The sequence below is a fragment of the Bos grunniens genome, chromosome 4 (assembly GCF_055505025.1).
Source record: "Bos grunniens cultivar Pamir isolate PY7600 chromosome 4, Bosgru_T2T1.0, whole genome shotgun sequence".
In the NCBI taxonomy this organism is placed as follows: Eukaryota; Metazoa; Chordata; class Mammalia; order Artiodactyla; family Bovidae; genus Bos; species Bos grunniens.
In genome coordinates, this window is record NC_141168.1 from 33,708,799 (window position 1) to 33,733,524 (window position 24,726).

The 24,726-nt window shown below is 41.3% G+C and overlaps 1 protein-coding gene across 15 annotated transcripts in view; it reads left to right on the top strand.

The window, feature by feature from the left end:
* Nucleotides 1-24,726, top strand: part of AASS (aminoadipate-semialdehyde synthase) — an 82,519-nt gene that overhangs the window by 48,801 nt on the left and 8,992 nt on the right. For all 15 annotated transcript variants that reach the window (XM_086395884.1, XM_086395879.1, XM_086395886.1 and 12 more), the window contains 5 exons: nucleotides 3,940-4,050; nucleotides 4,139-4,247; nucleotides 6,661-6,801; nucleotides 16,344-16,511; nucleotides 23,466-23,561. In XM_086395884.1, the coding sequence (XP_086252010.1) occupies nucleotides 3,940-4,050; nucleotides 4,139-4,247; nucleotides 6,661-6,801; nucleotides 16,344-16,511; nucleotides 23,466-23,561 (625 nt within the window). The remainder of the gene's footprint in view (nucleotides 1-3,939; nucleotides 4,051-4,138; nucleotides 4,248-6,660; nucleotides 6,802-16,343; nucleotides 16,512-23,465; nucleotides 23,562-24,726) is intronic.

A 24,726-nucleotide genomic window follows, 5' to 3' on the forward strand; every position in this document is an offset into this window, starting at 1 on the left:
AATAAGATTTAACATTAGCAAAATCTGTTTTATATTTAATTTTTCTTAGTTGATTGAGTTTCTATGCTGAATAGTGGAAATGCTGTTAAACATTGCTATCCTGTAGTGTTTCTTAAATACCTTTTTATTTTTTAATTTGGAGAAAGAATGTTTCGATGTAAAATGTTAGGGGCTATCAAAGTAAAATGTATGGAGAATGTTTCACAAGATTTTGTAATAATATGTCAAATTCTCATGGTTGTATTTTGCAATTTTAGTTTTTAATGAGCTAATGAAAAGTCATAATTGAGTTTGATATATTACTTTGAGAATTAGATTTATATTTTGTCTATGTTTGCACAAGTGGTGGCATTTCCAACTATTTGGATTGAGTTATGTGCTAGTGAATAGATGCTCTCTTACATACATAACGAATTATGAATTCTAATCCCTTTGTCTTATATAGGCACCACCAAAGTCCTATCATTCTAGTTCTCAGCTTGTTATTAGATTAGTGCTGATAATGCCAAAACTTTTCTTAGATCTTGATAAAATTTTGATCAGGCAAGTTTTCATTGTGAAGAATGTGACCAAAAAAAAAAATCTTCACTTAACCTTTAAGATGATGCCATGGAACATTTTCTGTTAATACTTTTCCAACAGAGTTTTGCAGATATTTGGTACATTGGCTTTTGAAGGGCTACTATATCAGTAACAATTATTTTTGATTAAAAAAACTGAAATACAGAGATAAAGAGTTTTCATATTGTCATTGGCAAGATATGTACATAATTCTGTTCTGCATGGTAATAAATCTAAGTAACAGTACTCTGTTCTGTTAACCTGAGGAGAGATAAGTGCCTAAGAGGTGATTTTATTGTCTGATTTTATGTGAAATACAGAAAATCTGAAATAAACAATGAATGTAACAAGAACAGCAATACACTATAATAATGTTTATAAGTTTGTATTTATATTTTCATTATACTGTGTAGATAGCTTTACCAAATAGGTAATAAGCTAGTAGAACTTATTGTTATGTGACTGATAGGATGCTTATTAGTCCTTGGATAGAATATGAATGGAGAAGGCAATGGCACCCCACTCCAGTACTCTTGCCTGGAAAATCCCATGGACGGAGGAGCCTGGGAGGCTGCAGTCCATGGGGTGGCTAAGAGTCGGACATGACTGAGCAACTTCACTTTCACTTTTCACTTTCCTGCATTGGAGAAGGAAATGGCAACCCACTCCAGTGTTCTTGCCTGGAGAATCCCAGGGACGGGGAAGCCTGGTGAGCTGCCGTCTATGGGGTCGCACAGAGTCGGACACGACTGAAGTGACTTAGCAGCAGCAGCAGCAGAATATGAATATACTAATATATATCAATATTTGTGAAAAGTCATTTTTTTGTGATTGTGTAGTCCCAGCACCAAAGTAAAATATCTGAGCGAGATGCTTAGAAAACTTAAAGTTGAGTTTTGAGTACAGTTTCAGTTTTTGCTCACCATATAGATTTTTAGGGCTTCTTAGGTGGTAAAGAACCCACCTGCCAATGCAGGAGACATAAGAAATGCGGGTGTCATCCCTGGGTGTGGAAGATCCCCTGGAGGAGGGCATGGCAACCCACTCCAGCATTCTTTTTTTTTTTTTTAATTTATCTATTTTTCAAATTGAAGGATAATTGCTTTACAAAATTTTGTTGATTTCTGCCAAACATCATACTCCAGCATTCTTGCCTGGAGAGTCCTATGGACAAAGGAGCCTGGTGGGCTACAGTCCATAGCGTCGAAAGGAGTCGGACACAACTGAAGCAACGTAGCACGCATGCATAAACTTTTAGCTGTTTTGATAGCTTTTACAACAATTAATACCCTTAAAACTCATTTCCTCCTCTGGCCTTGCTTGCTGCTGCTGCTGATGCTAAGTCGCTTCAGTTGTGTCTGACTCTGTGCAACCCCATAGACAGAAGCCCGCCGGGCTCTGCGGTCCCTGGGATTCTCCAGGCAAGAACACTGGAGTGGGTTGCCATTTCCTTCTCCAATGCATGAAAGTGAAAAGTGAAAGTGAAGTCGCTCAGTCGTGTCCGACTCTTAGTGACCCCATGGACTGCAGCCTCCCAGGCTCCTCCGTCCATGGGATTTTCCAGGCAAGAGGACCGGAGTGGGTTGCCATCGCCTTCTTCTCTGGCTTTGCCTAGACTCTCCTTTTTAATGTAACATATATGCAGAGTACATCATGAGAAACACTGGACTGGAAGAAACACAAGCTGGAATCAAGATTGCTGGGAGAAATATCAATAACCTCAGATATGCAGATGACACCACCCTTATGGCAGAAAGTGAAGAGGAACTCAAAAGCCTCTTGATGAAATTGAAAGTGGAGAGTGAAAAAGTTGGCTTAAAGCTCAACATTCAGAAAACAAAGATCATGGCATCCGGTCCCATCACTTCATGGCAAATAGATGGGGAAACAGTGGAAACAGTGTCAGACTTTATTTTTCTGGGCTCCAAAATCACTGCAGATGGTGACTACAGCCATGAAATTAAAAGACGCTTACTCCTTGGAAGGAAAGTTATGACCAACCTAGATAGCATATTAAAAAGCAGAGACATTACTTTGCCAACAAAGGTTCATCTAGTCAAGGCTATGGTTTTTCCAGTGGTCATGTATGGATGTGAGAGTTGGACTGTGAAAGCTGAGTGCTGAAGAATTGATGTTTTTGAACTGTGGTGTTGGAGAAGACTCTTGAGAGTCCCTTGGACTGCAAGGAGATCCAACCAGTCCATTCTGAAGGAGATCAGCCCTGGGATTTCTTTGGAAGGAATGATGCTGAAGCTGAAACTCCAGTACTTTGGCCACCTCATGCGAAGAGTTGACTCATTGGAAAAGACTCTGATGCTGGGAGGGATTGGGGGCAAGAGGAGAAGGGGACCACAGAAGATGAGATGGCTGGATGGCATCACTGACTCGATGCATGTGAGTCTGAGTGAACTCCGGGAGTTAGTGATGGACAGGGAGGCCTGGTGTGCTTCGATTAATGGGGTCTCAAAGAGTCGGACACGACTGAGCGACTGATCTGATCTGATCTGATGGATTACCTTCAGAGAAGGCAATGGCAACCCACTCCAGTACTCTTGCCTGGAAAATCCCATGGATGGAGGAGCCTGGAAGGCTGAAGTCCATGGGGTAGCTAAGAGTCGGACATGACTAGGTGACTTCACTTTCACTTTTCACTTTCATGCATTGGAGAAGGAAATGGCAACCCACTCCAGTGTTCTTGCCTGGAGAATCCCAGGGATGGCGGAGCCTGGTGAGCTGCTGGGGTCGCCTAGAGTTGGACACGACTGAAGCAACTTAGTAGTAGTAGTAGTATGGATTACCTTAGTTTAATGACAGCCATTTGGAATACTTGGAGGTAAAAAGAATAGCAACCTTATCTTTTACTAGGGAACTCAAGACAGAAAATCATAGAAATATAAGGATAAGTAAAATAAATTCTATTAAATGTTATAAAGGCATAGCTGAGTGCATACAGAGGAAGATCTGGATTTGGGAAAATCTGGGAAAGTTTCCTGGAGGATGTATCTTTTCAGACTTTTCTTTAAGGAAGGTTTGACCTGGATGGGAGTGGACAGGTGAGGGACAATTTTAAGTGGAAGATATAGTGAAAGTAAAGTTTAAGAAATGGAAAAGTAAAGGCTGTGAGTGGAGAATTATAACAGCTTCTATAGTTTATAAAGGAGATATAGGGAGGAAAAATGGAAAGGTGAACTGAAGATCATATTGAGAAGAGTTTTAAATACAAAAATAGGATGAATTTATTCTATAGTCTTCAGGGAGTAATTGATCATCTCTGAGAGAATTATCAACGTGATGTCTTCACTTCAGTGCAAGTCAAGGTGTTTTGGAAGGAGAGTTGGAAAAGAAAGTTTCTGATCAGTTTCTCCCTCTGTTTTTAAGCTTATTGCCTTATGTATTGCATCCTCTTGTGGCCAAGGCATGCATCGCAAGCAAAGTTAACATGATCACTGCAAGCTACATCACCCCAGCGCTAAAAGAATTAGAAAAGAGGTAAGTGTCAGTCAGTTTTCAGCAGCTCCATGGAATTTTAAAATTTTTCTATCCGAAGTTTCCTTCTTTCTCTTTCTACCTCTTTTAGTGTGGAAGATGCTGGCATCACAGTCATTGGTGAATTGGGATTGGACCCTGGTCTTGATCATATGTTGGCAATGGAAACAATAGATAAGGCCAAAGAAGTGGGAGCCACGGTGAGCCCAACTGACATCCAAAGTTCCATTTAGGAAATTATTAAGAGGTCTAGATTTTTGTGTATGGAAATAATTTTTCTACAATTTTGATTAAAGAAACTGCTATATTTTTTAAAGGTTATATTCCACTTATAATTATTATAAAATGTTGGCTATGTTCCCTCTGTTGTACAATATTTCCTTATAGCTTTTTTTTTTCAGGCACTTTCAAGATCATAGTTTATTACTTCAGATAAAAAGATAGTATACATATTAGGGAATCCCTTAAAACTCAACTCTAGAGTTATACACCATCTAGTACTTTTGCACTGAATATTAACCAAAAAAAAAAAAAATCTCTAAACCCCTGAAAACCCCACTAGTAATATGAACTATGGTAATAAAAAATTTGACATTTAATTTGTTCAATATATAGTATTTACATTATGAAACCAATGGTGATCCAATAAACAGTGCTATGCATTATTTATGTGTAATAGTTTGTGCCTCTTAATACCCTGCCCCTCTACTGCACCTCCCCGCTTCCCTTTCCCCACTGGTAACCACTGGTTGGTTCTCTTTTATCTGTGACTCCGCTGCTTTTTTGTTATATTTGCTGATTTTTTTTAGATTCCACATATAAATGATACCATGCAGTCTTTCTCTGTCTGCTTATTTCACTTAGCATCATACCCTACCAGTCCATCCATGTTGTTGCAAATGGCAAGATTTAATTGTTTTTATCACTGAGTAGTATTCCATTGTATACATATACCCCATCTTCTTTATCCATTCATCTGCTGATGGACACTTAGGTGCTTCTGTATCTTGGCAACTATAAATAATGCTGTGATGAACATTAGGATGCATGCATCTTTTTAAATTAGTATTTTTTTCAGATATATACCCAGGAGTGATACATATGGTATGTAATATGGTAATTCTATTTTTAGTTTTTTGAGAAATATCCATGCTGTTTTCCACAGCAGCTGTACCAATATACTTTCCCACCAATAGTGTATACGGTTCCCTTTTCTTCACATCCTCTCCAGCGTTTGTTATTTCTGTTCTTACTGATGATAGTTACTCTGACATGTGTGAGGTGATATTTCTGATTGTGATTTAATTTGCATTTCCCTGATGATTAGCAATGTTGAGCATCTTTCCATGTGCCTGTTGGCCGTCTGCATTTCCTCTTTGGAAAAATGCCTGTTCAGGCCTTCTGCCCATTTTTAAATCAGGTTGTTTGTTTTTTTTGATGTTAGGTTGAATGAGCTGTTTATATATTTTAAGTATTAACGTGTTATTAGTCATATCATTTACAAATACTTTCTCCCATGCAGTAGGTTGTCATTTGTTTTGTCAATGGTTTTCTCTACTGTGCAAAAGCTTTAAATTTTAATTAGGTCTCATTTGTTTATTTTTGCTTTTATTTCCTTTGCACTGGCAGATGGATCCAAATATCTCTCTCTCTCTCTCTCTCTCTCTCTCTCTCTCTAATTTGTGTCAAAGAGTGTTCTGCCTGTGTTTCCTTTAGGAGTTTCATGGTTTCTGGTTTCACACTTGGGTCTTTAGTCTATTTTGAGAAAAAGCTGCTGCATTCTAACTCATACTGTGACTAGAAATTTCAAGTATAATTTTGAAACTGCAGAAATATTTGTGTGGTTAAAAACAGTCCAAGTCTTCACATAAATTTTTAGAGAAATAGATGCTATTATAATATTTTGGTTTGATAAAAGACTTAGACTGCTACTTCATCCAAAATAGACTAGAGACCTAAGTGTAAGACCAGAAACCATGAAACTTCTAAAGGAAAACATCAGCAGAATACTCTTTGACATTAATTATAGCAAAAAATATTTTGTTTTTTGATCTTTAGACTGCTTTGAAAATTCTGTAGTATGGTTTGACTTTTAAAAGTGAGAAAAATTCTTTATAATATTATCAATCTGTTGGTATATAAAGTATCTTTTATACATAAGAAGGAGCTATTGGACATAAAGTGTGATGAGTCAGATTATATATAACCTAAAATAGATTATAATCAAATAAAAATTCTAATTAATTAAACTGTATCATATAATTAGCCATATTTTATATTAACATATGAATCAGCGTGAATAATTATGCACACATAACCAAATTATAATCAAATATATAATTTGAATTAAAAGGAGGCAATGATCAAGCAGAATTGAACTAACAGTTGGAGTTTTAATAGAGCAAAATGATAGTCACTGTATCTAGAGGATTAAAAAAATATATATATATAAATATAATGGACTTAAGTGATGTTTGGCTTTAAGGATGTATTTTTGAAAGCCTTTGTAACTTTAAGAAAGGAGAAACTCTAACAAGTTTACTTTATTTGTGTCATTGTACTTAATTATTTGGATAGATTATTCTATCTTATTGCTGATTCTTTATTTTACAGATTGAATCTTATGTTTCCTACTGCGGTGGCCTTCCAGCTCCTGAATGTTCAGACAATCCTTTGAGATACAAATTTAGCTGGAGTCCAGTGGGAGTTCTGATGAACATAATGCAGCCCGCTACCTACCTGCTCAATGGAAAGGTGAGGGAGGGTCATAAAGCTTTAGAGAGATAAACCCAAAATAACTGCCTAAAAAATCCAAAATCCTTTTCCCTGATTCCAAGGCCCTTCAGTGCTGGCTGTGCTGCTTGTCCTCCTTTCCTCCTTCTGCAGTGTTTCCCGGCGTGTATTTTCTGTTCTTTTCAGTGTGCTCTCCCCACCATCCCCAGCAAAGCTCATTCTTTCCTCTGCCTTCTTGCAAGTTGTTTCTGCAGTTTAAACACTCGGCTTCTCTGCCTGTGTATCTGCTGGTCATCTTGCAGTTTATTTCAGCATGACAAATGTTTACTGAGTCCCTGTTATGTGCTAGACTTGGGCCAAGGCACTAAAGGTTATCATGCTGAATGAAGTTCCTGATCTCAGAGAACTCATGACTGGAATGGGGTGGCTCTTGGGATGGAGAATTTGGTGGGTGAGGGAAAGAAACTAACATTTCTTTCCCAGCTACTGTGTGGCAGAATGTAAGAGCTCTCTGAGTTTAGTATTATTTTCATCATTTTACTATAAGGAAACTGTGGCTCAAAGAGAATGTTCACAGCCATTTAGCTGGGATTCAAATCCAGGTCTAAGCCTTTTTACCCTCTCTTTTACCAGATAGCTTCATGGCAGGAAAGGCAGACACTGGAAAAATTGGTATAATTCAATGATAAAAGTTCCAAAGTATGCTAACATGTCACAGTGATGCAGATGAAAGAGGAATTGACTTCATTTTGGTGAGGAGGTTGGGGAGAGGAAAATTAGCAGGAAGAGACGTACTCAGCTTTGAGGGTTAAGAAGGTGCCAGCCTGGCAGAGACACTGCCACTCATGACTGTGCTGAGTGTCAATTTCATCCAATTCTTACAACAACACTATAAGGTTACCTTTTCATACTGTTCATGGGGTTCTCAAGGCAAGAATACTGAAGTGGCTTAAATACTGAATACTGAAGTTGGCTTAAAGCTCAACATTCAGAAAACTAAGATCATGGCATCCGGTCCCATCACTTCATACAAATAGATGGGGAAACAGTGGAAACAGTGTCAGACTTTATTTTTGGGGGCTCCAAAATCACCATAGATGGTGACTGCAGCCATGAAATTAATAGATGCTTACTCCTTGGAAGGAAAGTTATAACCAACCTAGACTGCATATTAAAAAGCAGAAACATTACTTTTTCAACAAAGGTCTGTCTAGTCAAGGGTATGGTTTTTCCAGTAGTCATGTATGGATGTGAGAGTTGGACTATAAAGAAAGCTGAGCACTGAAGAATTGATGCTTTTGAACTGTGGTGTTGGAGAAGACTCTTGAGAGTCCCTTGGACTGCAAGGAGATCCAACCAGTCCATCCTAAAGGAAATCAGTCCTGAGTGTTCATTGGAAGGATTGGTGTTGAAGTTGAAACTCCAATATTCTGGCCACCTGATGCAAAGACCTGACTCATTTGAAAAGACCCTGATGTTGGGAAAGATTGAAGGCAGGAGGAGAGGGAATGACAAAGGATGCGATGGTTAGATGTTATTACTGACTCAATGGACATGAGTTTGGGTAAACTGCTGGAGTTGGTGATGGACAGGAAGGCCTGGCGTGCTGCAGTTCATGGGGTTGCAAAGAGCTGGACACAAATGAGTGAATGAACTGATGAGGTTTCCAAGATAGAAACAAGCATAAGAAGTGCTAACTCAGCCTCAGTTAGAGATGGCAGTTGGCATTAGTGAAAGTTGCTCAGTTGTGTCCAACTCTTTGTGACCCCATGGACTATAGCCTGGCATGGACTGTAGCTTCCCAGGCTCCTCTGTCCATGGAGCTCTCCAGGCCAGAATGCTGGAGTGGGTAGCCATTCTCTTCTCCAGGGGATCTTCCCAACCCAGGGATCGAACCCAGGTCTCCTGCATTGCAACCAGATTCTTTACCATCTGAGCCACCAGGGATTGCCAGTGTCCAAATCACATTGATCTGCTTTGTTACTTTCTGCTCTTGACTGTAAGGAAAGACTCACAGTTGGGAACAAATATAACTGGACCAAGGGTTCCTCTTTATGTTTTTTGCCCCAAGCACCTCACTCACCTCATGCTAGTCCTACCTCTACAGGGAGTGATAAATTATGTGATCAGACGTGGGTCTTAAAAAAGATTATTCTGGCAGCAGTATTATAAGTTCTCAGTGTATCTGTGATCTAAATGTATTTCGTGTGAAAAAAGTAAATTGAAAGAATTTCTTAGGGTGAATGTTATTATCAACCACTAGGTTCTATACCTATGATGAGTGTGGCTCCCAGCCTTGCCTACAAACTGGAATTGCCAAGGCACTTTAAAAATACAGATGTCTGGGCTACCTTCCCCAGAGATCTGATTTGCCTGGGCTTGGGGATCTTTAAAAACCTCCCAAATGATTCAGCTAATGTGCAGCTGAAATTGAGGTGAACTGATTTAATGACCAGAGGACCAGAGCTGAACTTAAAACATAACAGAGCAAGCAGGACACTTTATGTTGATTCTGGAAAGACACATTCACATGTTTCAGGATATGAAACAGGACCCCTAGGTTCTGGTCCAAGTGCTGATATTCCTAAGTGTCACCAAAGACCATGCAATTGTAAAGGTCAACTGGGCATCAGTGTCTTGATGGTGGGCTCTAAGTTTCCATCTAGTTCTTCAGGTCTACAAATCATGAAGGTTTGGGCCCCAGTCTGAGGTTCTACCAGGCACACATCCTTTTCTACACCACTGCCGATCTCCTGTTGTATGTCAACAGCCCCTTCCACCAGCTGCTGTGTGGATCAGAGACTGACCCACGCTTGGTATAAACTTACATATGAATGCAAGAAGAATTCTTGCTACAGTCATGCAAAATGCTTATTATCAGGAAGCCATATGAAGATTATATGGCCAGATAAAGATTATAACAAGGAGGTCAGTGGAGAGCAATATGTGCAATAGAAAGAGCAGGGAGCCTGATGCCACAGGGCCTGGCATGGTGCTCTAGCTCTGCCATTTGCTGGCTGGTCAGTACTCAAACCATCATTTCATCTCTCTGAGCTTTGGGTTCCCTGTCATAATCATACCAGCCTTGCAGGGTTCTTGCAGTCGGGCTCTGTGAGGTCATATAGATTACACTCTGCTTAACAGCAGATTGTCAGGCATGTCTTAAGTCCCCAGCAAATATTAGCTGCATAAAGACATAAATGGTGATGAGAACTCAGGGAAAGCAAGAAGTTGTTTTCAGGCAGTAGAAGTTGTATTTGTTGAATTTGAAGTTTTTCCCTTTCATCCTGAACTCCTTGTGTAAAAGAGGAGTGCTTTTTGCATCTCCCTGACACTGTGGAGGACACCAAGAGAAAACATGATGCCTTTCTTTTCTTTGCTAAAACGATACTTTTCTCAAGGTCTCCTCTTGTGACTGCAGCTTGTCCTGACCACTCCAGCCCCTGTTAGCTATTCTCTTGTCTGAACTCCCACACTTTGATTGTCTGTGTCTAAGAACTTTCCGGATGCTGTATTATTCACTCAGCGATTCAAGTGCATCAGTCTATCTCCTAACCTGGATTGTTAGACTTCTCAAAGCCTCTCCTGTCCCTCCATCCTCTCTGTCACCATCACCTTTTGCCATGGAGCAGGCCTTACATAATTTACAGAATCATCATGGCAGAGTCAGGTGGCTTCTCTGGCTTCTGCTTGAAATCAAAACCTTAAACTTTTCCAGCAACTCAGGCAGCAGCCTAGGATTTAGGATGTTTCTCACTGGAAATTACCACAAGGATGTAGGACCATGAGCTCTATTACCAGTACTATTGTTCACTTCTAACTTCTTCTTTTTTTTTTTTTTTAAGCAATATATTTCTTTTTTTATTTTTATTTTTTATTTTTTTAAATTTTATTTTATTTTTAAACTTTACATAATTGTATTAGTTTTGCCAAATATCAAAATGAATCCGCCACAGGCACACATGTGTTCCCCATCCTGAACCCTCCTCCCTCCTCCCTCCCCACACCATCCCTCTGGGTCGTCCCAGTGCACCAGCCCCAAGCATCCAGTATCACGCATCGAACCTGGACTGGCAACTCGTTTCTTACATGATATTCTACATGTTTCAATGTCACTCTCCCAAATCTTCCCACCCTCTCCCTCTCCCACAGAGTCCATAAGACTGTTCTATACATCAGTGTATCTTTTGCTGTCTCGTACACCAGGTTATTGTTACCATCTTTCTAAATTCCATATATTTATGTATTTATGTTTTTCCTTCTGGCTTACTTCACTCTGTATAATGGGCTCCAGTTTCATCCACCTCATTAGAACTGATTCAAATGTATTCTTTTTAATGGCTGAGTAATACTCCATTGTGTATATGTACCACAGCTTTCTTATTCATTCATCTGCTGATGGACATCTAGGTTGCTTCCATGTCCTGGCTATTATAAACACTTCTAACTTCTAAGCCTGTTTCCAACACATCTGATTTCCTTGCACATGTTTGGAGACAGTGATTGTGTCTTCTCTGATTTGTCTTCGCTCCATGGGTGGTGGAACATTGATGGCATCTGGTGGTGACATGGCAGACCTTTGCCACCATCTCCTTCAGCCTCCTCTCCAAGTCACTCACAAGCAAAACACATACTGTAAGTAAGGATTGTGTTTGTTCTGCAAATACAGCTTCGAGATGGGTTTTCTGCCTCTTTTTCCTTTGCCTGCCACTCTCTTGACTTTAGCACCCAGCCTCCCCATTGTAGTTGCTGCTCTCCACTGCCTGCAGCCATTCTTAATGCAATTTTCAGGTGCATCACCAGCGGCATGATCAGGAATGCTGTACCTGGTTCATCAATATCCTTCTCAAAACACTGATCCACAAATGAGCACCATTAACGGGACAGTATGGTATAGTAACCCACTCCAGTGTTCTTGCCTGGAGAATCCCAGGGACAGGGGACCCTGATGGGCTGCCGTCTATGGGGTCGCACAGAGTTGGCCACGACTGAAGCGACTTAGCAGCAGCAGCAGCAGCAGCAGCACAGTATAGTAGGGGTATAGAATCCCTATAGAATCCCTCAGTGGTAAAGAATCCATCTGCCAGTGTAGGACATATGGATTTAATCCCTGGGTCGGGAAAATGCCCTGGAGAAGGAAATGGAAACCTTTCCACTCCACTTTCTTGTCTGGAGAATTCCACGGACAAAGGAGCCTGGTGGGCTATAGCCCATTAGGTCACAAAAGAGATGGACACAGTTTAGTGACTAAATAACAGCAACAAATGGTATAGTAGAAAGAACACAGATGTTGGATTCAAATACTTCAGTTTAGTTCAGTTGCTCAGTCATATCCAACTCTTTGCAACCCCATGGACTGCAGCACACCAGGCTTCACTGTCCATCACCAACTCCTGGAGTTTATCCAAACTCATGCCCATCAAATCAGTGATGCCATCCAACCATCTCAGCCTTTGCCATCCCCTTCTCCTTCTGCCTTCAATCTTTCCCAGCATCAGAGTCTTTTCCAGTGAGTCAGTTCTTCACATCAGGTGGTCAAAGGATTGGAGTTTCAGCTTCAGCATCAGTCCTTCCAATGAACACCCAGGATTGATCTCCTTTAGGATGGACTGGTTGGATCTCCTTGCAGTCCAAGGGACTCTCAAGAGTCTTCTCCAACACCACAACTCAAAAGCATCAATTTTTCAGCACTCAGCTTTCTTTGTGTCCAACTGTCACTACATACATGAGTATGGAAAAAACCATAGCTTTGACTAGATGGACCTTTGTTGGCAAAGTACTGTCTCTGCTTTTTAATAATGCTAAGTTGGTCATAGGTTTTCTTCCAAGCAACAAGCATCTTTTAATTTCATGGCTGCAGTCACCATCTGCAGTGATTTTGGAGCCCCCCCAAATAAGGTCTGTCACTTTTTCCATTGTTTCCCCATCTATTTGCCATGAAGTGATGGGACTGGATGCCATGATCTTAGTTTTTTGAGTGTTGAGTTTTAAGTCAGCTTTTTCACTCTCCTCTTTCACTTTCATTGACAGACTCTGATTCTTCTTTGCTTTCTGTCATAAGGGTGGTGTCATCTGCATATCTGAGGTTATTGATATTTCTCCCGGCAATCTTGATTCCAGTTTGTGTTTCATCCAGCATTTCACATGATGTACTCTGCATATAAGTTAAATAAGCAGGGTGACAATATAACCATTGATGTACCCTTTTCCAGATTTGGAACCAGTCTGTTGTTCCATGTCCAGTTCTAACTGTTGCTTTCTGACCTTCATACAGATTTCTCAGGAGGGAGGTCAGGTAGTCTTGTATTCCCATCTCTTTAAGAATTTTCCAGTTTGTTTTGACCTACACAATCAAAGGCTTTGGCATAGTCAATAAAGCAGATGTTTTTCTGGAATTCTCTCGGTTTTTCAATGATCCAACAAATGTTTGCAGTTTGATCTCTGGTTTCTCTGCCTTTTCTAAATCCAGCTTGGACATCTGGAAGTTCACAGTTCAAGTACTATTGAAGCCTAGCTTGGAGAATGTTGAGCATTACTTTGCTAGCATGTTAGATCAGTGCAGTTGTGCAGTAGTTTGAACATTCTTTGGCATTGCCTTTCTTTGGGATTAGAATGAAAACTGACCTTTTCCAATCCTGTGGTCACTGCTGAGTTTCCAGATTTGGTTGCATATTGAGTGTAGCACTTTCACAGCATCATCTTTTAGGATTTGAAATAGCTCAACTGGAATGCCATGACCTCCACTAGCTTTGTTCGTAGTGATGCTTCCTAAGGCCCACTTGACTTTGTATTCCAGGATGTCTGGCTCTAGATGAGTGATCACACCATCATGCTTGTCTGGGTCATGAAGATCTTTTTTGTATAGTTCTTCTGTGTATTCTTGCCACCTCATTTTAATATCTTCTACTTCTGTTAGGTCCCTACCATTTCTGTCCTTTATTGTGCCCATCTTTGCATGAAATGAAATTCAAATAGACCTGTGTTTAAATCTGCCTCTGAGTGACTGTCTCAGCCTCAGTTTTTACCTCTGAAAAATGGGTTATTGTGTGGATTAAAGGTTATGTATATAAGGCACCTGGCACACAGTGGGCCCTGCATAAATGCTTGTCTGTGTACTGCTCGTGTTAAATGTATTGTTGGTTTAGCAGTCAAGCTTATTGTCAGTGGTCCTCTGTGGCCTGGAGACATGTCAGTGTGGGCGACATGTGGGGAAGTCTTGCACTTAGAGCAGCCTACACCAGCAGTGAGTAATGAGCCAGTGTCTCTGCTGGAAGTGGATCTTGGATGTAATTGTTGTCGAGTCAGAAAAAAAATTCATATTCTCTGCCAAATAGATAAGTATGTCTTTCTTTCTTGTCCAAGTCATACAGGACAGGGCTTCTGAATGAATCCCATGATAGGTCACTAGAAATGCAACTCTGAATTGATACCAAATTACCCAGTAATGTTGGGGTCCAGTTGCTTCCATTTCAATCAATAAATGGATCATTACCATTCAGCTTATATTTCCTTATTTTCCTTATAAGGATCTCATGATGGTTTTAGGAACCAGCTGATTTATTTCTGACTAGTACAGTGCTGGAATATAGTGCTCTTTATTGACTTTTTCTTAAAAATCCCTAACCTTCAAACACGTAACCAAATTTTAGAATTGCCATAGGTTGTAGAAGAGAGACAGGTGAGAAGACTCTAAAAGTTAACATTTGCCTATTTATTAGACTTAAAAAAAAATTTAGAATCCTGATGGAAGAAGTTTGCTTTAAAGAAAAGTGCATTTGGGAAATGTTTACTGTGAAGTTCAGAAAAGTTTCACAAGAAAATTAAACTAAAAGCATTCCTCACTTCCTTCTGATTCTCCCTCTTGGAATTTTTGATGGTGCTTGATGCTCTTTAAAGTGAGGCTTTAAAAAAAAATTTTTTTTTAATAGCCATGCCTCATGGCATGTGGAATCTTAGTTCCCCAACCAGGGATCAAACCCTTGCCCCCTGAATTGGCAGAGCAGAGTCTTAACTACAGGACCACCAGGGAAGTCCCTAAAGTGAGCCTTTGACAGCAGAGACCCCACCAGGCCTGACTCTGAGGTCAGCACTGCCTTTCCTCCTGGGACTCCAGTTCTATATACATATGTTTCCATTTTCCCCTTCATACCAAGACACATGTCAAACTTTCCTATACATAAACCCCATGAAGCATTAAGTTTAGCCAAAGGTTCCTTTGAGCAAATTCCCCAGACTCCATCCAAAGATCCATCGCCAGCTCCCTCGAAGTGTTGTTTTGTGAAGCTCTCAGACATGGTCAGATATTGTTTCCAGGGGTGGGAGCAGGACTGAGTCTAGTTCCACCAGGATGCTCAGTTCTGACCGTATTCCTCCAGAATGTTTTCCATGACCTCAGGGATGATCATCTGCCTCACAAGTTGAAAGAAGAATTTAGCCCCTTATTCAAGATGAAAGGGAAAAAAAATCCTTCACTGCATCTTGATTGTATATGATGCAGGGAGAGGTGTAGGAAAGGGGATTCCTGAGACACCAGAAGAGCTTGGGATCCGTGTTGTGATTTCTCACCAGCAGTAAGATCAGGAGGTAGCATTTTTATTTATTTATTTAGTCATTCATTTATTTTCTTTGGAGTCTCACTGTGTGTTCGTTGCATTGTCCTTGTGAGAGGGCGTCTCCCCGACTCCCTCTCCCGACATCCACAGGCTGGTTGACTGGTCTAGGCTGTGAGTGTCTTATTGCTGCTCTAGTGCTGCTCCCGGGTCTTGGTGGACATTAAGTAAAGGTTTGTTCAGTGAAGAAAGCAGTGCATGGAGGCAGGAGCTGAGTCTTATTCATCACTGTCCTATTCCCAGGTGCCATCCTGGCACACACACAGCAGGTGCTCTGTAAATGCCAGGTGTGAATGGATGTGAATGGCACCTGACGTAGCATTCAAGACAGGGGATGGGAGTGAAGAGAAAGAACAGAGCGAGAATGTGGCCATTTCTATGTGAACACAGAAGGCACCTTGAGTATCTGTTCTTATAGTGTGTTGCCTATTTAAAAACAGAACTCTAGGGGACATAATTCAGTGTCATCTTATCCAGGGGCTAGGGGAAATCAGAAACAAGATCTTAGTAAAAAGTGAAATGCTTTAAGTCAGATTTTAAAGCTTGGGAGAACAATGGCCTTGTGAACTAAGCTATTAGTGGAACAGGTTGAGCTTGGGATGTTGACCAGGGTGAGTGAGAGTTCCTCAGTCGTGTCTGACTCTTTGCAATCCCATGGACTGTGTAACCCACAAGGCTCCTCTGTCCATGGGATTCTCCAGGCAAGAATACTGGAGTGGACTGCATGCCCTCCTCCAGGGGATCTTCCCAACCCAGGAACTGAACCCAGGTCTCTTGCATCCTTACCAACTGAGCCACCAGGGAAGCCATTAACATATTTTTTTCAAATCACCTATTGCTTTTTTTTTTTTTTTAGTAAAAGCTGATTTTTTTATATATATATGAAGGATGAAGATAAGTCCAAAGAGAGAATCCACTGTTTTAACTCCACATGTGATTTTTCAATGTTCCCAGGTTGTGAATGCTGTAGGAGGTGTCTCCTTTCTGGATTCAGTCACTCCCATGGATTATTTCCCTGGATTAAATTTGGAAGGTTATCCTAACAGAGACAGTACGAAGTATGCTGAGATTTATGGCATTCCATCTGCTCACACTTTATTACGAGGGACACTGAGGTACAAGGTAAGTGGCTCTATTTGAGATGAACAGGTTGCCCGTTTTGATGTAAGTAATGCAAGCATGTAATTTTTCTTCGTAATCAAAATAATTAAGATGATAAACCAGATTGGAGTCTGTTCTGAGAACTCTTTGGATTGAATATTTCAGGAGATAACACGGCTGGCGCAAAAATGGAGTTTTTGACTCATGAGAATTGTGGGGGAAGGTGAAGGGCCAGCTTCAGATGTACTCAGGTTTGGGGGTCCAGTGACCTCACGGGGACTTGGTTTCTCTCCACCTCTCAGCTCTTCCTTCAAGCTTTGGTTGTGTCCCCTGCCTCACAGAATGGCAGGATGGTAGCAGGATCTTAGGTTCACATCCATTGAGAATGAAAAACTACATCTTCACAGTCAAAAATAGAGTTTTAATCTCATGGGCCCCTGAGATCAGTGCAAAAAAAGGTGCCAATCAGCTTTGGCCCCTGTTTTTCATACCCAGAGCTGATAATGTAGTCAGTGTCACCTTTCCCAAAGCAAATCGTAAATGTTTTTTAACCACAAAATAGAGTGTCGATACTAGGACCATAAATACAAATGTCCAGTACACATTTTTGAATCACAGAAGAATAGTTACAAGTGTGACCAGATTAAGACAACCAATATAATGGTTTCCTAGGGCTGTATAATGAATTACTATGAGAGTTTTAACAACAGAAATGTATCCTCTCAACAGAGTGTGTGTAGGGTTTGTGTCTTCTGGAGGTTTCCAGGGAGAAACCTTCTCGTGCCACTCTCACCTCACTACCAGTGATTGCAGGCAGTTCTTGGTGTTCTTTAACTTGTAGACGTATTGATCCCATCTCTGCCTCCATCTTCATATCATCTTCTCCTGCTTATGTTGCTGTGTCCTGTCCTCTTCTTGCCAGGACACCAGTCACTGTATTTAGGACCCACCCTAAATACTGAGATCCTTAACTAATTACATTTGCAAAGATTCACATGAGGTCTTTGAGGTCCTGAGTGGTCATGAATTATGACAGGTACATATTCAACCCTCTATTACTAGCATACCTAATATACATAGACCTCTAAAAATTAGGGATCTGATTTCAGATCTCACTGCCCTATGAGATTTTCTGGTACCTGTGCTCTCATGAATGTGATTTCCTCACTGGGAACTAAATGGATTGTCAGTGATAACATCTTAAGTAGATAGAAGAACCATGGATGTTTCATAAGCCTTTAGGCACAGGACAAATACTAGTGGAAACTGAAGTCATGCCCTCCACAGATCTGGCAGATTCTTGATTCTGTTTTCTTCTTGTTCTAAGACGGTAAGTAGGAACTACTTTTTTCAGGGGATTCAGAAGTTAGGACTTTATGATCAGTTAGTCAGTTCAGTCAGCTCAGTCACTCAGTCATGTCTGACTCTTTGTGACCCCATGAACTGCAGCACACAAGGCCTCCCTGTCCATCACCAACTCCCAGAGTTTACCCAAACTCATATCCATCCAGTCGGTGATGCCATCCAGCCATCTCATCCTCTGTCGTCTCCTTCACCTCCTGCCCCCAATCCCTCCCAACATCAGGGTCTTTTCCAAAGAGTCAACTCTTTGCATGAGGTGGCCAAAGTATTGGGGTTTGAGTTTCAACATCAGTCCTTCCAATGAACACCCAGGACTGATCTCCTTTAGAATGGACTGGTTGGATCTTCTTACAGTCCAAGGGACTCTCGAGTCTTCTCCAATACTACAGTTCAAAAGCATCAATTCTTCGGCATTCAGCTTTCTTCACAGTCCAACTCTCACATCCATACATGACCACTGGAAAAAACATAGCCTTGACTAGACAGACCTTTGTTGGCAAAGTAATGTCTCTGCTTTTCAATATGCTATCTAGGTCATAACTTTTCTTCCAAGGAGTAAGCGTCTTTTAATTTCATGGCTGCAGTCACCATCTGCAGTGATTTTGGAGCCCCCCCAAAATAAAATCTGACACTGTTTCCACTGTTTCCCCATCTATATGCCATGAAGTGATGGGACCAGATGCCATGATCTTAGTTTTCTGAATGTTGAGCTTTAAGCCAACTTTTTCACTCTCCTCTTTCACTTTCATCAAGAGGCTTTTTAGTTCCTCTTCACTTTCTGCCATAAGGGTGGTGTCATCTGCATATCTGAGGTTATTGATATTTCTCCCGGCAATCTTGATTCCAACTTGTGTTTCTTCCAGTCCAGCATTTCTCATGATGTACTCTGCATAGAAGTTAAATAAGCAGGGTCACAATATACAGCCTTGAGTGCTCCTATTCCAACCAATCTGTTGTTCCATTTCCAGTTCTAACTGTTGCCTCCTGACCTGCATATGGGTTTCTCAAGAGGCAGGTCAGGTGGTCTGGTATTCCCATTTCTTTCAGAATTTTCCAGTTTGTTGTGATCCACACAGTCAAAGGCTTTGGCATAGTCAATAAAGCAGAAATAGATGTTTTTCTGGAACTCTCTTGCTTTTTCGATGATCCAGCGAGTGTTGGCAGTTTGATCTCTGGTTCCTCTGCCTTTTCTAAAACCAGCTTGAACATCTGGAAGTTCACGGTTCACATATTGCTGAAGCCTGGCTTGGAGAATTTTGAGCATTACTTTACTAGCATGTGAAATGAGTACAATTGTGCGGTAGTTTGAGCATTCTTTGGCATTGCCTTTCTTTGGGATTGGAATGAAAACTGACCTTTTCCAGTCCTGTGGCCACTGCTGAGTTTTCCAAATTTGCTGGCATATTGAGTGCAGCACTTTCACAGCATAATCTTCCAGGATTAATTCTATCACCTCCACTAGCTTTGTCCATAGTGATGCTTTCTAAGGCCCACTTGACTTCACATTCCACGATGTCTGGCTCTAGGTCAGTGATCACACCATCGTGATTATCTGGGTCATGAAGATCTTTTTTGTACAGTTCTTCTGTGTATTCTTGCCACCTCTTCTTAATATCTTCTGCTTCTGTTAGGTCCATACCATTTCTGTCCTTTATTGAGCCCATCTTCGCATGAAATGTTCCCTTGGTATTTCTAATTTTCTTGAAGAGATCCCTAGTCTTTCCCATTCTATTGTGTTCCTCTATTTCTTTGCATTGATTGCTGAGGAAGGCTTTCTTATCTCTCCTTGCTATTCTTTGGAACTCTGCATTCAGATGCTTATATCTTTCCTTTTCTCCTTTGCTTTTCGCTTCTCTTCTTTTCACAGCTATTTGTAAGGCCTCCTCAGACAGCCATTTTGCTTTTTTGCATTTCTTTTCCATGGGGATGTTCTTGATCCCTGTCTCCTGTAGAATGTCATGAACCTCATTCCATAGTTCATCAGGCACTCTCTCTATCAGATCTAGGCCCTTAAATCTATTTCTCACTTCCAATGTATAATCATAAGGGATTTGATTTAGGTCATACCTGAAAGGTCTAGTGGTTTTCCCTACTTTCTTCAATTTAAATCTGAATTTGGCTATAAGTTCATGATCTAGGCTACAGTCAGCTCCCAGTCTTGTTTTTGCTGACTGTATGGAGCTTCTCCATCTTTGACTGCAAAGAATATAATCAATCTGATTTCGATGTTGACCATCTGGTGATGTCCATGCGTAGAGTCTTCTCTTGTGTTGTTGGAAGAGGGTGTTTGCTATGACCAGTGCGTTCTCTTGGCAAAACTCTATTAGCCTTTGCCCTGCTTCATTCCATACTCGAAGACCATATTTGCCTGTTACTCCAGGTGTTTCTTGACTTCCTACTTTTTGCATTCCAGTCCCCTATAATGAAAAGGACATCTTTTTTCGGTGTTAGTTCTAAAAGGTCTTGTAGGTCTGCATAGAACCATTCAAGTTCAGCTTCTTCAGCATTTCTGCTTGGGGCATAGGCTTGGATTACCGTGATATTGAATGGTTTACTTTGGAAACGAACAGAGATCATCCTGTCATTTTTGAGACTGTATCCAAGTACTGCATTTCAGACTCTTTTGTTGACCATGATGGCTGCTCCATTTTTTCTAAGGGATTCCTGCCCGCAGTAGTAGATATAATGGTCATGTGAGTTAAATTCACATTTAACTCAGATTTTAGTCTATTTTAGTTCGCTGATTCCTAGAATGTCGACATTCACTCTTGCTATCTCCTGTTTGACTACTTCCAATTTGCCTTGATTCACAGACCTAACATTCCAGGTTCCTATGCAATATTGCTCTTTACAGCTTCGGACCTTGCTTCTATCATTAGTCACATCCACAACTGGGTGTTGTTTTTGCTTTGGCTGCATCCCTTCAATCTTTCTGGAGTTATCTCTCCACTGATCACCAGTAGCATATTGGGCACCTACCGACCTGGGGAGTTCCTCTTTCAGTATCCTATCATTTTGCCTTTTCATGCTGTCATGGGGTTCTCAAGGCAAGAATACTGCAGTGGTTTGCCATTCCCTTCTCCAGTGGACCACATTCTGTCAGACCTCTCCACCATGACCCATCCTTCTTGGGTGGCCCCACACGGCATGGCTTAGTTTCACTGAGTTAGACAAGGCTGTGGTCCGTGTGATCAGATTGGCTAGTTTTCTGTGAGTATGGTTTCAATGTGTCTGCCCTCTGATGCCCTCTGGCAACACCTACCATCTTACTTGGGTTTATCTTTCCTTGGACGTGGGGTATCTCTTCACGGCTGCTCTAGCAAAGTGCAGCCACTGCTCTTACCTTGGATGAGGTCAGCCCCTCCTGACCTTGAACATGGAGTAGCTTCTCTCAGCCCTCCTGCACTGGCGCAGCCACAGCTCCTTGGACGTGGGGTAGCTCCTCTTGGCCGCCGCACCTGACCTCGGACGTGGGGTAGCTCATCTGGCCACTGCCCCGACTTTGGATGTGGGGTAGCTCTTCTCGGCTGCTCCTGCGCCATTGCAGCCTGGCGCTGTAGGTCACCGCTCCTAAGCTTCTGATAACTTTAGGTATATAATCTCTGGCCAAATGTATAGACCCCAAAATAGAGGTTTTTAAGATATTTAAGAATGAACTAAAGCTCTCAAGAATGTGTAGGGGTGAGAACCATCCCACCGAACCTGAGAGAATGGATGTCACAGAGTTCATATTCATGAGGGCCACCACCCTGAGCAATGTCAGTAACCCTTCAAGTAGCCAGAATGTTCTTTTCAGTGTTAGAGATGAGACCCTGTCACCCAAGTATGATTGTGAGACTTTGACTTTTTCCCTGCACCTGCTTATCACATGAGTCCTTCTAGACCCAGCTTAATATCACCTTCTCATGGGATCTTAACTCCTCTCCTTGACTCCCCTCCCCCACATCTGTGTGAGTTCTCCTTAGTGCTCCCACAGCTATGATAGCCCACTCTAGGGCAGTCCTCAGTGGTCGTGGTTTTGCTCTCTAAGGACCAGGCTTTATTCATTTGTCTTATCTGAGCCTTCTCCTGGACTATAGTGTCTTCATGGGTGGGGAATGCATATTTCATCTCTGTGGCCTCAGCCCTAAGCACAGCAATTTGCTAAGGACTTACTGATAAAGGAATACACATAATAAATTCATCTCAAGAGGTCACCATAAAAATATATTCCTGAGATTGAGAAATAGCTCAGACATGTCTCAGTATCTGAGATTTTGGAAGAAAAGCACTCCAGCATTTATCAGATCCTAGAAGCAAGCTGGAAATACTGCTGTTTTGTTTCTCCTCTTTGAACTGTATTTACATTGGGTTAGAGCAAATGAGTGTGAATTCTTTAATTAGTAACCTTTGAACAGTTTTGGTGGTACAGCTTTTCAGAAATGTGAAAATCCACACATTAAATGATGAAATATCCAATGGCAACAGAAACTATATCTTAATAACTTTATTGCTTTCTGAAATAATCTCCTGCCTTTCTCTTCTTCCTCCTCTTCCTTCTATTCTCTCTCTGTTTCTCTCTCTCTAACTGCAGTGGCTATAAAGCCCCTTATTTTGACTTTCTCATTGCACCCTCCCCCCACCATGATTTGCTCACAAGAGAACATACATTATGATCTTCCTTCACTTTATTATCACTCAGAATCCATGCATCCTGTCATTTGTTTTTAGCATACTGGATGATGGATAATGGGGCGAGCGCATGGGGATGAAGGACACACATACTTTCTATGCCTGCAGTTCAGCAGCTGAATAGACAGTGAATTACAGTTTGTGTTAAGTGCCATTGTAGAGGTATGCACAAAATACTGCAGGAACCCAGGGAAGGGAGTGCCCACTTACCTAGTGGTGAGCTCAGATGCACTGAACTGGGCCTTAAGAGTAAACATTTCATAGGTGAGAAAGAGGTGTTACCACATTCCAGGCACAGGCAGTGTGCACCAAGGCCCATGTTCTGGAAGAGCCCAGCAGCTTATTTAGGGAATGTGAGTGGTGGAGAAGACCATTAGTGAGTCCGGCTGGAGGGGTGGATTGGCATGGGTTTCATGCCAAGAACTTTGGCCTGTCCTACAAGAATTAAGGACCCATGAGGAATTTTTATCAGTGGTGACATTTTAGAAATTTCGAATTCTTACCTTTTCCCCTGCTCCTTATTTGCATTAGAATAATGACTCAAGGAGTGGAATGGATTTTCTGCTTTGGGGGATATTCTTACATGCTCCTTCTTCCATTATAAAAGAGAGGACAACTATTCTGTTAAATATAATTCTGCTGACTTGAGTGTGTAACACAAGAGGAAATTTGCTTGTATGCTGTCAGAAAAGCACCACTCACATTACCAAGAAAAAGTAAAGACCCTGTTTCGCAAGTTCTCTTAAGTAAACCAGTGGAATGGCTGTTACACTACTGATTTTGGTTTGAACCAAAGGGTGGCTGCATCAATGCTAGCAATACAAATGGCTATCTTCTGCCAGTTTTCTAAATGAATTATGAAGATAGATTCTTCTTTTAAAAAAGAATTAAAAAACAATTGTAAAGACATTTTCATGTGTTGCTTACCAAATCTTGTTACAGGGGTATGCCAAAGCTTTGGGTGGATTTGTGAAGTTGGGTCTCATAAACAGAGATGCGTTTCCTGCCCTTCAACCTGATGCCAATCCGCTCACCTGGGTGAGTGACTCTGGAATTACACATTGTCTGCTGCTCTTCAGAAATGCCTTCTGAAATGGTCAGGTTTGAACCTGGGTTTTAACCAGCAAAGAACCCATCCTATGGTATATGTGCAGGAAGTTAAATCCTAGTTCCAAAGTCCCCTTTCCCTTCACTGTTTTGGGAGGATGGAGGGGACATGGAGGCTGACCCATGGGGCCTTTTTCCTGTGGCAGCTTGTACCACTTGATTGCCCCCTCAGCCCTGAGCAGAAATGGGCTTGCCCTCTGCGTTGGGCTCTGAGCTTTGCCGCTTGTCTAAGTGCTGGCCCCATTGACGAGAGTTAAACTAGGGCCTCCTGAACCTGGGAAGGCAGGAGAGCTCCTGGTGGTATTCCAGAACTGATTCCCAACGCCCAAATTAGGTCAACCATTTGTAACCATGAGGAGTTTGAGTTTTTAAGTACTGAGTTTATGCACATATCTGTATTGTATTTAAATCCTACAGTCTCAGGGTTAGAAGGAACTTTGGAGACTTGGAGTGAGTGAGTGAAAGTCGTTTAGTCGTGTCCGACTCTTTGCGACCCCGTAGACTATACGGTCCATGGAATTCTCCCGGCCAGAATACTGGAGTGGGTAGCCTTTCCCTTCTCCAGGAGATCTTCCCAACGGAGGAATTGAACCCAGGTCTCCTGCATTGCGGGCAGATTCTTTACCAGCTGAGCTATCAGGGAAGCCCTGGAGACTTGGAACTGAATGTAAATAAAGCTTCCACTAACTGCCAAGAATTAATTTGTTACCAACTGGTTGTCCAACTTAAATTAACATGCCCATATTTCAAAAGAGATGCCAGAAATCTGTCCCAAGGAGATAAGAATCTGTACTGCTAATCCCATAAGTCTCCCAGTGAAGCTGTGGTATTCTTGTTAGCTGGTTGCTTTTAAATTCTCATTTTTTGTGTATATAAGAGTTTTTTCAATCTAAGTTTCAGCTTTCATAAATTAACTTGTTGGACAGAAGTGAATAAATATCCATGGAATGAATCTAATATTGAGGCAATTTGATTGGGAAGGTTGGTACAAGCATTCTTGGGGCTGGTCCCCTTATCTTGGCAGCTACAGTCTAGAACAGGAGCTGGCAAACTGTTTTTTTGGTAAAAGACCAGATTGTAACTTTTTTAGGCTTTT